The sequence below is a fragment of the Littorina saxatilis genome, linkage group LG5 (assembly GCF_037325665.1).
Source record: "Littorina saxatilis isolate snail1 linkage group LG5, US_GU_Lsax_2.0, whole genome shotgun sequence".
Taxonomy (NCBI): Eukaryota; Metazoa; Mollusca; class Gastropoda; order Littorinimorpha; family Littorinidae; genus Littorina; species Littorina saxatilis.
Genome location: NC_090249.1, coordinates 34,981,645 through 34,996,656, shown reverse-complemented (window position 1 = coordinate 34,996,656; position 15,012 = coordinate 34,981,645). Strand labels below are relative to the sequence as shown.

General features: G+C 42.8%; 1 protein-coding gene across 1 annotated transcript; it reads left to right on the top strand.

Annotated features, from left to right (window-relative positions):
- The first annotated feature begins 460 nt into the window (after positions 1-460).
- On the top strand, positions 461-2,924 carry LOC138966965 (neurogenic locus notch homolog protein 3-like). The gene has a single exon (XM_070339377.1). It carries the CDS (start codon positions 466-468, stop codon positions 1,750-1,752), a length of 1,287 nt encoding a protein of 428 aa, XP_070195478.1. The 5' UTR covers positions 461-465; the 3' UTR covers positions 1,753-2,924.
- Positions 2,925-15,012: the final 12,088 nt, after the last annotated feature.

Genomic DNA, 15,012 nt, shown 5'->3' with positions numbered 1-15,012 from the left:
TTATTTTTCCGTCCTTTCTTCTTATTTTAAATGTTTGTGTTTTGACGTATGTAAGACTGAATGTCATGTGCATACTCCATGTAGTTTTTCTGTATTTGCGGTTTATAAAAAAGGAACGTGCCGAAAGTGTATCTTGTCGGTCTCTCTGAGACAAAAGAGGTTGTAACTGTTCTTCATATTTCGTTATCGATGAGACGAATAACCCAGTAACAAATGGAAATAACAAAGCTACAGCGCATGTCGCCGAAATCAATTTTTGTGTGCTTCAGTCACATGTTGAACTGGGGCAATGTTTGCCAATGAGCGATAGTTATAGTCGCGCATAACAGATTAAGAGTGTGTTTGTGTCGTTGGGGCAAGATGAAAGACAGAAACGCTGTTTGTCTCCAGTGATTTTACAAATCTCTCAAAATCTGTCTTTCTGTGCGCAGAGAAGGCTACATGAAGGACAAACCTTGCATCACCATGGCCAACACAACAGCGACAACGAGTCGCATCATGTACGCTAAACCATGCGACATCACCACCAGCGCCACCACTGCTGCCGCGACAACAGCGAGCAGCCTGCATATCGAGGATGTCAACAAGGGTGGTTACAACACATCCAACAACAGCGACTCGTCAGCGGACGGTTTCGATACCCAAAACGTCAGCACGGCAGTTTTCAACACCACCCACCTCAGCAACAGCAGGACGACAGCGCTGAGACGTGTGCAGCACGCGCAGAAACTCCACCACCCGCTGTCACTGTGGCCGCTGCTGTTGTTGTTGCACGTGGCCAGCTCGCGCGGCGCCGTGGCCTCCATCCTCTCCATGGCCTGCTCTTCCGTCTGCAGCCACGGCACCTGTAGCTACCCGGTCACCCATGGCAACAAGCCGACCGTCGTCTGCCACTGTCACCCCGGGTGGGGAGGCGAGCAGTGCTCCATCCCTTGCACACGCAATTGCGGCCACGGCCAGTGCGTGTCAGTCCGTGACTCACAGGTGTGTCTGTGCCAGCTGGGGTTTGTGGGAGTGGACTGTTCTCAGCCTGGCTACGACGTGGTCACTTTGCTCAGCCTGGCTCGCTTCATGAGCACGGGGCCTCCCATCCTCCACGCCGCCCCGCTTCGCGCCAACACAGCTGGGCAAGGAACTGGGGAGGCTCAAGGTTCGGTTCCCTCTGCTGTGGAGCTCAAAGCCAGCGTTCAAGGTCTGGGCCATTCTCTGCAAGCCGTACTGCTCCCTTCAACAGGCCCTAAGCCTCGAGCAGCGGGTGACTCTTTAGTACCGACGGAGCTGAAGCCCAATTTAAGCGACGCTGTAGTGAACTCTGTCCCTGCCGCAGACCTCAAGCCCGATTTAGGGTCTCTCACGAATTTAGCCTCTTCGGGCCAGGACAGCGGTCTGGTAGGAGCGATGATACCTCTGGTGGACAACCCTCGGGAGCACGTAGCGAGAAACGTCGAGCAAGGGTCCAACCAGTGCATGCAGAACTTCGTCTGTCGTCACGGCGGTCGCTGCGTCACGGGGCATTTCGGCGGTTTCCGCTGTCGGTGTAAGCCTCCATTTTTTGGGACGTTCTGCGAGAACTCGTGCCCCAAGACTTGCCAGAACGGAGGCAGCTGCGTCAGAGTTCGACACGTGAGCAGCAGCGTGTCTCCGAGTTCTGTCACGGTGGCACTGGCTGTGTCTGGTTACAGCTTTGTATATCGCTGTGCTTGTCCGCGGCAGTTTACTGGCGAACAGTGCGAAAAGGCGGTCAACAGTTGACGTTGGTGCATCCAGTCTGGGGCAGTTTACCGGCGAACAGTGCGAAAAGGCGGTCAACAGTTGACGTTGGTGCATCCGTCTGAGGACAGGTCCTTAGCTTGTATGTTAGTGTCCTTCTGAAGACATCTGAGACAGCTAGTGGCTGTGTGCTTGTCTTGATTTGGGCAAATCGTTTACGCAAGCATGTGTTGCTTTAGACACCCAGAACAAGCAATGAATGTCTGTCTCACGATGGTTGCGAGGCTGACGTCAGTGCCACAACAACCTAGTAGCTAGAAAGATGGTTCGGAACATGGTGGCAACGAGAGTTCTGATGTCAGAAGGCAGAACATGCCAAGAACGGATTCCGTTCGAGAATATTTGCTCAGCAGGTCTTTGGGTCTTTTAAAAAGATCACCTATTTGTGTGTTCCTAGTAAAAGTTGAACCGCGTCAGTTCACTCAAGAAATAACGTTAAGCGACCACTGTCGTTAACAACGTTAATGAACCACACTTTTCCATCCATTGTATGGACAATAAATGATTTTATGTCTTATCTTATGTCTTATGTCTTATGTCTGCACTCAAAAACGCCGACAGCTCACGTTTGTACGGAAACAGTTGTATCACATCAAGTATCCCCCCAAAAAAAAAGAAAAAAAAAAGAAAAGAAAAAAAGAAAAAAAAAAAGAGTATCACATCTGAAGCTTGTGTTGGTGAATATTATGCAGAAAATTTTACTGAGGTTTTGCCAACCTATCCCAAAAATGCAGTCTGTCTATCAAAACAACTGTGCGCAGCTTGAGTTGTTGATATTGCACATTCCCGTGCGAATGCTTGAACAATTGCCAAAGCATTTCTTGAGCTGATTGACGGCAAGTGAGTAATCGGTGTCCGAGAATATGTTTTTTTTTTTTTAGATCAGACTCATCAGATGTAAATACATGTATGCCAGTATTATGACACACGCAGAAGAACAGGACAAAATAATTATGCAAGAGACAGTGGTGGCAGTGATTGATGTCTTCCGAGGTGGATTTGTCGATGGAAAAATCCCCCAAGGAGGAAGGCCGAACTTCTAGCGTGCTGTGTGTAAGTTTAGCTCTCCAACCACAGCCAATCATGCAGATTATTCTACTCACATTGAGTAACAATAGCTTTTAAAGCAAATGACTTTACTAAAAAAAAAGAAATGCTTAGGGCGGGGATATAGCTTAGTTCGTAGCGCGCTGGATTTGTATTCAGTTGGCTGCTGTCAGCGCGAGTTCGATCCCAGGTTCGGCGGAAATTTATTTCACAGAGTCAACTTTGTGTGCAGACTCTCTTCGGTGTCCGAACCACCCCCCGTGTATACTACATTGGGTGTGCACGTTAAAGATCCCACGATTGACAAAAGGGTCTTTCCTGGCAAAATTGCTTAGGCACAGTTAATAATTGTCTACCATACCCGTGTGACTTGGAATAAGGCCGTGAAAAGTAAATATGCGCCGACATGGCTGCAATCTACTGGCCGTATAAAATTTCATCTCACACGGCATCACTGCAGAGCGCCTAGAACTGTACCCACGGAATATGCGCGATATAAGCCTCATTGATTGATTGATTGATAATTTGAAATGTGTTCACCCAACGCAGTCAATGGCTGTGATGCTCAAGTGAGCCTTGGAGCTTGCAAAGAAAATAAGATACAATTCATGACAAATGTACATATTTAAGTAAAAGCAAGCAGGAAGTGCAAACAGATCCCATGAGATGAAGTTGTTTGTTGCTATTACCTCATTTAAAAGATCTATGACTCATTTTGTGTCCACATCACCGCTGACATCGTAACTTCCAACAGCCGAGGATATTGAGTCAAATGTTCGATTGGCAGTATCCTCATTTTGTTGTTGTTTAGCAAACGTTTTCCGCACGGCAAAAGACGTCTTAGCTCAGATCCCTTAATGGTTACTAGAATAAAAGACAAAATCATATGACGCAGAAACCAGAAGCAGTTGTGTTAACAAGTAAAATACTATGACGCAACGGAAAATCCTTGCGTTCGCATACACCGAAGAACAAGAGACAGGGTGATTAGCCTGGGGCATATTCCCCTCTCTAAGGCTAATCACCTTGACCTTTGATCTTCTTACATCATGCATGTCCCCAAAAGCTTTTAGGCAGCGCGTCGCCACGCGTGAACAGGTTGGGTGAAATCCTTCTGCGCTATATAATTGATGTCAACTCGGCGGTAAACCTTCGCAAATGATTTATTATGTAAAGAGAGAGAGAGAGAGAGAGAGAGAGAGAGAGAGAGAGAGAGAGAGAGAGAGAGAGAGAGAGAGAGAGAGAGAGAGAGAGAGTGTGCGAAAGCGTGCGCGTTTGTGTATGTGTGTGTTTATGTGTGCGTGTATGTAAGTATGTGCGTGCTTGCGTACATTCGTGCGCGGGCGCGCTTGTGTGTGTGTGTGTGTGTGTGTGTGTGTGTGTGGTGTGTGTGAGTACGTGTGTGCGCATGTGTGTTCTGTACACTGAATGACTCAGGTTAAATATAAATGAGGTAGCACCACTTTAGTGTCTTTCTGTTAGTGTACAACCTGTCTTTTTTGCCTGTCCTTTGAGATTCTTCAGTGTCTATAATTATTAGTTGACATTCATATAAGACGGTTATGCTTTTTCCTGTATCCACTGTTTCTGTTGAACTATTTGGTAGTTTGCGCGCAGCGTGTCAAATTTTCTGCCCTTTAATGTTATTGTGTGTGTGTGTGCGTGTGTGTGTGTGTGTGTGTGTGTGTGTGTGTGTGTGTGTGTGTGTGTGTGTGTCTGTCTGTCTGTCTGTGTATGTGTTTGTGTTCGTGTGTGTAGGGGAGGCGTGTTCGTGTGACTTAAATGTTCATGCCGTTGCTCAATCTAAACCGAAACCACAGCCAACAATCACAAAATATAGTGCTGTCAAGAAAATACTACAGGGTGACCCAAAAACAATGCAACCCTCAAAAATGCTTATAACTTCTACATCTGTAAACCGAATCACTTCATATTTTTGGAACATGAACTTCAGCCAATGCATGACCTTTTCACAAAGTTATAATTTCAAAGGGTCTGACTTTTGTGTAATTTCAATAAAAGTTGCCAAATTTGGGGATCGACTCAACAGTACGCGGTTTGAAATTGAGCGGTAGCCAAACCAACCCGATTTAAACCCTCCAGATTGTTACATTTGGAGTAATTCAAATGGCATAGTATACCTCGATCAACATTAGACAATCAGTGACTTAAATACAGCAATTAAAGGCAGGATCAAGGCATTTCCCATGGATAAATGCGTTTTTGTCATTGTCCAAGTGTAACTTTACAACGAAGGGGTTACTTTTTCCAGTCATTTGAGTTAAGAAAATATGTTCGTAGTTATTGCGCATGAACTTCAGTTCGTCCACGACCATTCTACAAAGTTTCGAGTTTGTAGGTAAAATGGTCCGACATTTACCTTTTCTCCAAAATGTGTTCCAAATTACACCTCCGAACTTGTCATTGGCACGAAAGCTTTCCTGTCTAGGGATTGCCCTGTACCCAGCTGTGACTTCTTTCTTCAGGTCACCGATGACCTAGAGGGTGAAGGTGGTGTTTGTGTAACCTCCGACATTCTGATAATCCAAAAGGTAAAAGTCTGGAGAGTTTAAATCAGGTAAGAATTGTTACCTCTCAATGTCAAATCTCGTTCTGTTGAGTCGATCGCCGAATTTGGCAACTTTCTTTTAATTTGCACAAAAGTCAGAACATTTAAAGTGCCAAATCGCCAGTGGAAGGGTCATGCATAGGCTGAAGTTTATGTCATCCAAACATAAAGTGATTCAGTCAACAGATGTAGAAGATATGAGCATTTTCGAGGGTTACATTGTTTTTGGGTCACCCTGTATAATTATTCTGATGTGAGGTACGGTTTAACTTATTTTTCTTCGGTGCTACGTCCGTCTACACAAGAAAAAGTAAACACACCTAAAACGACCATATACACTCTTCAAAAAAAAAGTTAAGGATCACTTTTTTACAAGCACGCCACACAAAACAGACAAGACCGAATTCTTTCATTTTTTAAAAAATTATATAATTGAACAACCAAGGAGTAATGACAAACAAAGCAAAGATCGAACGCGGCAGCGACAATTTAGCTAGAGTGTGTCAAACGTGACAACCCTCGAAAATGGAATTCACAACAATGTGAATCAGTGTCAATAACGCGTGTGCCCTCCGTTGTGTGCCAGCCATTCAACACATCGTTGGCGCATGGAGTGGATCAGGTTGCATATGAATGCTCTGGGAACTCCATTCCACTCCTGCTGGAGCCATTGCAGCAGTTGACCCAGATTGGCAGGAGGGGGGTGATGTTGCTGTACCCGACGACAAAGCTCGTCCCACATGTGCTCTATGGGGTTCAGGTCCGGGCTGTTGGCTGGCCACATCATCCTGTTGACCCTGGCCTGCTGGATGAAGGTGTTTACAGCTGCAGAGCGATGGGGAGGTGCGTTGTCATCCTGAAGAATCGCACGAGGGCCGATCGCTTGGAGGGCTGGAACGACCAGGGGTTGCAGGATCTCATTCTGGTAGCGGACACCGGTCAAGTTGCCCACTACATGGTACAGAGGTGTCCTTAGACGTGTGCTGATCCCTCCCCAGACCATCACAGAGTCTCCGCCAAAACGCTGTCGTTCCAGAACAGGAAAACAGGCCAAGTACTCGTCATAATCCCTATCGCAGCATCAATAATAATAATGCAGTGCGTCCTCTGTGCCGCAAAAACCGGGCAGGTATAATCTGCACTTTCAAGAGCAGGGCTCCCCAAAGTGCGCGTCGCTGCGTCCTATACGCACTAGAAGTCGAAGTCACGTACTAGTAATTCATGGAGGGGGTTACGGGACGCACTAAACCTATTAAGAGGGGGTCCCGGGACGCATTAAATGTTCCTTGTCGGGCGTCCTGTAGTAACTCTTTTCAGACTGTAGTCGTCCGCTTAAAGGACAAAAGAAAGACCAGAAGTTGAGTTGAAAGACAGTGTGCGGGTGTGTTGCATTTAATAAGGTCTAATAGTTGAATATTCTGGTGATAAAAAACCCACGTCATATCACATTATTCGCGATCAGAATGTGTTATATATGTACATAGGGGGTTTGGAGATGCGGGACTCTTGGGACCCTCTAAAACTCCGCTGATGGGGTCCATGGACCCTCTTAACATTAAAAGCGGGGGTCCCGGGACCCTCTAGGACGTGCGTCCGTGGGGAGCCCTGCTTAGGTAATCGGTTTGCTTGTCTAAAACGAAGAGAAAAACATCCGAAGTGCTTTTATTTCCCACACTTAGCTTGAATCTTTATGTTTTGCTTTTAAAGACCCAGTCATTTTGTTTTATAGTTTTTTTCGACTCTGACTATCATTATTCATACCAGAGGTGGAATTCAACGGCGACTAAGCCAAGCCTTTTCCTTTTATTTGTCTCAATATTATTCATATGTTTATTCACTATAAAGGCCATAAGGTGACGTACTTGTGAATGCCTCCTCGTGTCAAAAAGTAAACGTTCGAATAAAATAAAATAAAAACTAAATAAACTAAATGAACACAAAAAAACCCAAAAAAACCACGTACGAACGAACTAACACCAAAAAAGAAAGTAATAAAGAGGGACAGGAAGAAAGAAAGAAAAAGAAAAAGAAAAAAAGAAGTGATGAAGATTTCCTAAAAAAGAAAAAAAGAAAAAAAAAAGAAAGAAAGAAAGAAGAAGAAAAAAAAAAGTAAAAAAGAAACAAGTCGCGTAAGGCGAAATAACATTTAGTCAAGCTGTCGAACTCACAGAATGAAACTGAACGCACTGCTTTTTTTCACCAAGACCACATACTCGTAGTTTCGTCAGTCCACCGCTCGTGGCAAAGGCAGTGAAATCGACAAGCCATGCAGAATAGTGCAGTAGTGGGTAGGTGTTTGAATGTTTGAATGTTTTGCCTGTGTTAGTATGCTTGCAGCTTGTATTGATGTAGTGTTTCGTTGTTCACTTGTGTGCTGAATGCTGCCGCACATGCTTTTTGGTTCGCTTTGTATGTATATGTATGTTTGTTTGTTTTTTCATATTTTTTTCATTGTAAAGCGCTTAGAGAACGTAAAGCGCTCTATAAATCTCCCATATTATTATTATTAGTGGTCGCGCTGAGCAGGATAACACGCTTTTCTGTATGTCTATTCTTTTTAGCTTACTGAGTTTGTTTTTAATCCAAACATATCATATCTATATGTTTTTGGAATCAGGGACCGACAAAGAATAAGATGAAATTGTTTTTAAATCGATTTCGGAAAATTAATTTTAATCATAATTTTTATATTTTTAATTTTCAGAGCTTGTTTGTAATCCAAATATAACATATGTATATGTTTTTGGAATCAGAAAATGACGAAGAATAAGATGAAATTGTCTTTGGATCGTTTAATAAAAAAATTATTTTAATTACAAGTTTCCGATTTTTAATGACCAAACTCATTTATTAGTTTTTAAGCCACCAAGCTAAAATGCAATACCAAAGTCCGACCTTTGTCGAAGATTGCTTTGCCAAAATTTCAATCAATTTGATTGAAAAATGAGGGTGTGACAGTGCCGCCTCAACTTTTACAAAAAGCCGGATATGACGTCATCAAAGGTATTTGTTGAAAAAATGAAAAAACGTCCGGGGATATCATACCCAGGAACTCTCATGTCACATTTCATAAAGATCGGTCCAGTAGTTTAGTCTGAATCGCTCTACACATACACACGCACAGACAGACAGACAGACAGACTGACAGATAGACACACACACACACACACACACACACTCACACACACACACACACACACACACACACACACAGACAGACACACATACACCACGACCCTCGTCTCGATTCCCCCTCTATGTTAAAATATTTAGTCAAAACTTGACTAAATGTAAAAACGAACGAACAAAACACAAGGAAATAAAAAATTATAAAAAGGGAAAGGAAAAAAGAAAGAAAACGAAGAACAGGAAGCAATGAAGATAGGAAGAAAAAAAGAAAGAATAAAAGAGAGAATGAAAGAGAGAAAAAGAAAGAGAGAGAAAGAAAGACTGAGAGAGAAAGAAAGAGAGAAAGAAAGAAACAAACGCACACACACAATACCCACGCTAAACTCTCTTTGGAAAAAATCTGTCAATATCAATACCTGCATCATCCCCCCTCCTTCACAACAAACCTATTTGAGTGTCTTCCTAGATCCCATGCAGATGCATTCATAGCATTTCTCCCTTCCTTTTCAGTCGTGCTCCTGCTTGAAGCTAAAAATGTATAGTTCGCTTAGTGTGTAAGAAACCTATGATAGCTCCCGCCTGCTAACGACTGACATAATTATATTAAAAGTGGAGTTTTCCTGTAAGTAGGGATGTGCTTATTCCATGTAAACGCCTGGGCAGATCTGAGATGTTGAACAGAACTGTTTTCACGGGATGTGCGGTGCCTCTAAAGTTACATTATTATCTAGTAAAAGCTCTAATAAGCCTACATACCACCAGAGACATACATACATCTATGTCTCTGATACCACCTCAAATCTGCCTAGTTTTTAATTTTTTTTTTAACATGGGATAAGAGTATTGATCTACGTGAGCACAAATCCAGAAACAAATAGACCGCTAACGTTCCAAGATTCATAATAAAAAAACAAGAAAGAGATGTTGTTAGAAAGTTTGATTATTGACAAAACAAAACATTTCGTCAAAATAATTTTTAATTTTTTTTTTATTTCGTCATTAATCATGGCCTCGCTTGTGTCTTCCTTGCAAGCGGATGAACATTTTGTTAATCCATGCTCAATAGAAAAACAAACCGGCTTCCTTCTTATGAACAAAAGTTTCATTTTTGTAATCCTACTGTTCGAAATTATATTAGAATGTGAACAATTGTGAACACATTTGGTTGCTCCATACTGCAGAAAGCAACATTATAACAGTCACGACAAAGTCCCGAGATTGTAGATTGGTGATATGTGCTCGGCCAGGTGGAAGGCTTCCCTAAATAAAATCTGTACGGATGAATGGAGATTTCTAGGAGGGTTTACACGGGAAGCTATGTATCTTTAATGAAAACAGCCGTACGCGGTTGCCGGAAGCGTATAATTTCTTGTCATAGCAATGTCACTGTCTGTCCGTCGACTGTATGTCAGCCTATATCTGTTGACATTTCCCCGTTAAGAGTGCAAGTAACGTATACACAGTGTCGTTTTTTTTAGTCACTTACATCATTTTACCTACATTCCTTCAGTGCCATTCAATGTCATCCCTGCTGAAAGGGGCATACCTCACACGCTAAGCTCTGGGGCATACCTCACACGCTAAGCTCTGGGGCATACCTCACACGCTAAGCTCTGGGGCATACCTCACACGCTAAGCTCTGGGGCATACCTCACACGCTAAGCTCTGGGGCATACCTCACACGCTAAGCTCTGGGGCATACCTCACACGCTAAGCTCTACGCTAAATTCCCAATCCCTTCCAAACTCAGAGTTGAGGGGATACTATTGATCTGGGGGAGGGGAGGGGAGGGGGTGGGGGGAGGGGACTTGGGGGGGGGGGGGGGGGGGGGTTGGGGGTTCTGGCAAACTTGACGAAATCTTAAGAATCTGGGGAATCCGCTGTACATTAATCTAGGCCAACACAGCAAGAACTGCTCAAAAACCAAGGACAAGTATGGTAATAAATGTAATTAAAGTGAGCTAATGGGCTTCAGGGCGCTGCTTCTCTCCGATGTTGGCAACACAAATCAGACGAGAAGCGCCGCCTGGCGGCAAGACGACTAGCGCATTCTTTGACGCGACCGCCTAGTAACAAGCATCACGTACATACACAAGGGAAGTGACTCATCGAACCCAACCATCACAAACAGAGGTCTTTCTTGTCCTATTTTGCGACTTTAAATTAGGCTTTTTAAACACTTCCTTTTTCCTAGTAGCATTATTTGTAACGCAGAATCTTGTGGTATAACTTGGGCAGCTTTCTAAGGGGCCTTTTTTTCTAAAATATTATCACTTCAACCAGAAAACAAACAAAGAACACGAAAACAACGAACTTACCTTGACAACAAAAACATGGATAGACACAGTGTTGAAACTGTGTGATTTTTCATTTTTTTGATAAATGTCTTTGATGACGTCATATCCGGCTTTTCGTGAAAGTTGAGGCGGCACTGTCACGCCCTCATTTTTCAACCAAATTGGTTGAAAGTTTGGTCAAGTAATCTTCGACAAAGCCCGGACTTCGGTATTGCATTTCAGCTTGGTGGCTTAAAAATTAATTAATGACTTTGGTCATTAAAAATCTGAAAATTGTAAAAAAAAATAAAAATTTATAAAACGATCCAAATGTACGTTTATCTTATTCTCCATCATTTGCTGATTCCAAAAACATATAAATATGTTATATTCGGATTAAAAACAAGCTCTGAAAATTAAATATATAAAAATTATTATCAAAATTAAATTGTCGAAATCAATTTAAAAACACTTTCATCTTATTCCTTGGCGGTTCCTGATTCCAAAAACATATAGATATGATATGTTTGGATTAAAAACACGCTCAGAAAGTTAAAACAAAGAGAGGTACAGAAAAGCGTGCTATCCTTCTTAGCGCAACTACTACCCCGCTCTTCATGTCAATTTCACTGCCTTTGCCATGAGCGGTGGACTGACGATGCTACGAGCTGAAAAATGGCATTGCGTTCAGTTTCATTCTGTGAGTTCGACAGCTACTTGACTAAATATTGTATTTTCGCCTCACGCGACTTGTTTCTTTTTCAGCTCAAAACCACCAACAACCTTAAAAACACGCAAAGCACTTAAAAAAACATAGTCTACCACTCATAAACTCCAACCATACTGACCTACAGTCATATATTTCACACAGGTCTCATGCATGTCTCACGTTTATATAAACCTGCTATCAAAAGCCTCACACACTGTGGGCGCACTAAATCATCACAATTAATTGGAGCAGTGGTAGAGTGTGTTCCAACCGCTTCCTTATTACATAATAATTATTTAGAGCACGTAAGGAAAAATGTATCACTATCATGTATGAGACGTTGGGGAAAAAGTTAAGTGTGTGAGACTGATTTTTTTCCGTGTGCGGTGGGGGTGGGAAATTGGGGGGGGGGGGTGGTGGTGGTGGTGGTGTTTATTCGTACGAGCACGTTACCGCTTCTGCTATTTATGTTACAGTACAGAAGCCGCAAAACGGACCAGCCAGAACTTCTTCTAGGGTTTCCCGCGAAGCGCTATAACAATGAAAAGAGCGGTCACCGGGACGAACCGCTGCTCTAACTGAATGTGCGTTACAGTGGTACCTCTGTCTAACGACTTTGAAAATGTAACCGAAATTCGGTCGTTATATGGAGGGGTCGTAACATGGAGGATTGGTTTATATCCGGGTCCGTCAATGATCCGGAATGACATGGGTGTTTTGATTGATACCGCCCACAAAGTAATGTTATTGAACTTATTCTTTCCTTAAAGGCACAGTAAGCCTCCCGTAAACCATCACAGATACTGTCAGGCTTTTACACACAGAACAAATACCCTTCCATTTGAACGCTCACCGAACGGGAACATCCTTAAAAACACGTAAAGAGCGAGCATTTTTCAAAGAATTAATTTTGGCGATTGTCTCCTCAGACCGTGGTGCGTTTTGGCGCTAGACCTAACTTTTAAAATCTAAATAATAAATTGACAGCTTGTTACACAAACATTCTTACATCATAAAAGAATTCTTTTTTTCATCAAGACAAGATCAGTACAATTCGAAGTTTTGAAAGTTTAAAAAAAGAAAAGCCCGGAAGCAGGGTCACGCAAGGTCGTGGTTCTCGTAGCAGACGACGGTTTATGCCTATCGCCAGTTCCTCTGAACAGTCAAAAGCCATCGCGAGAGTTCTTGTGAACCACAGCCGTTTGTTTCGTGCATAGTCAGAGGTACATAATAACGTGCTATTGCAGATAAGCTCTCAGCGAATTACAAACTGACGACAACATTGTGAAAAAGGGAAACTGGATCACACGGGTTCACGATGGCTCAGGGGTAAGATAAACCACGCAAAAATAAATTCTTTGAAAATTGCTCGCTCTTTACGGAGGGCACCTAGGATGTTCTCAAGCGGTGAGTGTTTAAATTAATGAAAGGGTGTTTGTACTGTGTGTAAAAGCCTAACAGTATCTGTGATGGTTTACGGGAGGCTTACTGTGGTAAACAGTTTTCTATTGATATATTTACCCACGTATAGTTTTCTTGCTTGTTTATTCAAGCCCCGTAGCTACTAATGGGTTCAGGTTTACAAATAAACACACTGAGGTCGAACGAAAGCATATGGTCCAAAAGCATGCAGTGATGCACATCGATTTCGATACCAGATACCATAGTCATACGATAACCCACAAAGGTTTGGTTAAAAACAAAGAAAAGTGTCCCAAACGCAAGGTTCAAAAACTGTTAAGCCTTTGCAGACGTAAAGAACCGCGGCAGTGTGTTAAACTGATGTAAAATTCAGGCCCTTCAATCAGGGGTGGGCTTATGATATGCTGGGTGATCTTAGAATAACCCTTTTTAGCGGATGAGCGTATGATACGAAGAGCGGGGCACGAGGTGAGTGTCTGCAGAAAAAATGTAATAACTCCTAAAATACTAATTATCCTGCAACCATATTACAGTTGTCAAAACTCGAAATGTAGCGCTATTTATTCACGTTGCTCTTTTTACAAAAAATGCGTATCTATTGAATAACTATCCAAAACACAAGGCAGGTCGCTGATTTGTGGTCGGGTGCTCTTATGAAATACCCCCCTGTGCGCTTATGATAGCTTGATTTTTTGGATCGGATGCGCTTATGACTGGTTTTTCGCTGCGCTGCTTAGCTCCCACTTTCTTGCTACCTTGTTGCTACTAAAACGTATTATTACACATTATTTTATTTAGCCCTTTGCCGCGACAAGGTTTGCCAATACTGACCGGCACTTGTCTAGACAGTGACGTCATTCATAGATGACGCCAATCATAAATGACTTTTGTCAAGGGAACTTATGCTTTCAAGTGTTGCTGCTTCCAGTGACAGGAAGGTATACAGATAATTATAGTTCTCTGCTTCACCAAATGTACGACCAATAGTGAGATGTTTTGTGTCTTTTTATACTTCCTACTAATACTGCCGACAAACTAGCCAGAATTGCACTATTGCGCCTAGACAGAAACAGGGTTAGACAAAAATGCAGCCTCAATGACATCTCTCAATTATTTCACGCTCATTATCCTAGCTAAAACACACACCACTTTCATTAAGGAATGTTGATTTGAAAACAAAAACACTAATAGAGTTTGAGATGCGTTCTGTTTGTAGATGGAGTATTCTGGGATCATGGACGGCAGTGGTATTGACCTGGACATATCTCCGGAGATTCAAGTGGAAACTACCCAGGCTGACCCAGGACCACCCCCACCCAGCCAGCAGCACGCCTGCGAAGAAGGACAGGGGGAAAACTCACATGTGTACCGCTTGTGGAAACACCTACAAGCACTTGCCAAATCTCAGGCGACATATCAGGGCTACTCACGAAGAGGGTTTCCAGTGTTTCATCTGTAAAAAGCCCGTCGCGATATAACCTTGAATGGTTGAAAACGACGTTAAACACCACATAAAGAAAGAAAGAAAGATCTGTAAAAAGGCGCTGGTTAGTCAAGTCGCGCTGGAGTCTCACTTGAACGGCCATGAAAAGAAGAAGCCATTCAGCTGTGCTGCCTGTAAGAAGACTTACCAGAGCAGGACCAGTCTTGCACAGCACTCCTGCAGCAGCAAACCACAGAGCTTTCCGTGCGATGAATGCCCCAAAGTGTGCCCATCGAAGAAGGCTTTAACTCAGCACAGGCTGAAGCATGCACCAATGCCAGAGTTTCGGTGCCAGTTTTGTGGCGTGGAGTTCAAGTTCAGACAGGGAAGAGATCGTCATGTCAAAAGCAGATGCAGGGTTGCCCAGGAAACAAAAACATCTAAGGATTCTTATCCACCTTTGACGTTGCAACCGCTTTAAAGTTACTGTTCAGAACTTTGTGAAAAGGAAACAAACACTTCTTTGTTAGAGTTTAATTTTACTCCTTTTGGTTTTATGAAGACGCAAGATTAGTTTCATATTATTGATTTTAATAAAAGCATAGAAAACTGCAAAATATTAATTTCAATCTCTCTCTCTTTCTCTCTCATAAGTTTACTTTCTATA

Excerpts from the sequence above, each read along its gene's own strand:
- LOC138966965 (XM_070339377.1), top strand. The coding sequence starts at position 466 with ATGGCCAACACAACAGCGACAACGAGTCGCATCATGTACGCTAAACCA.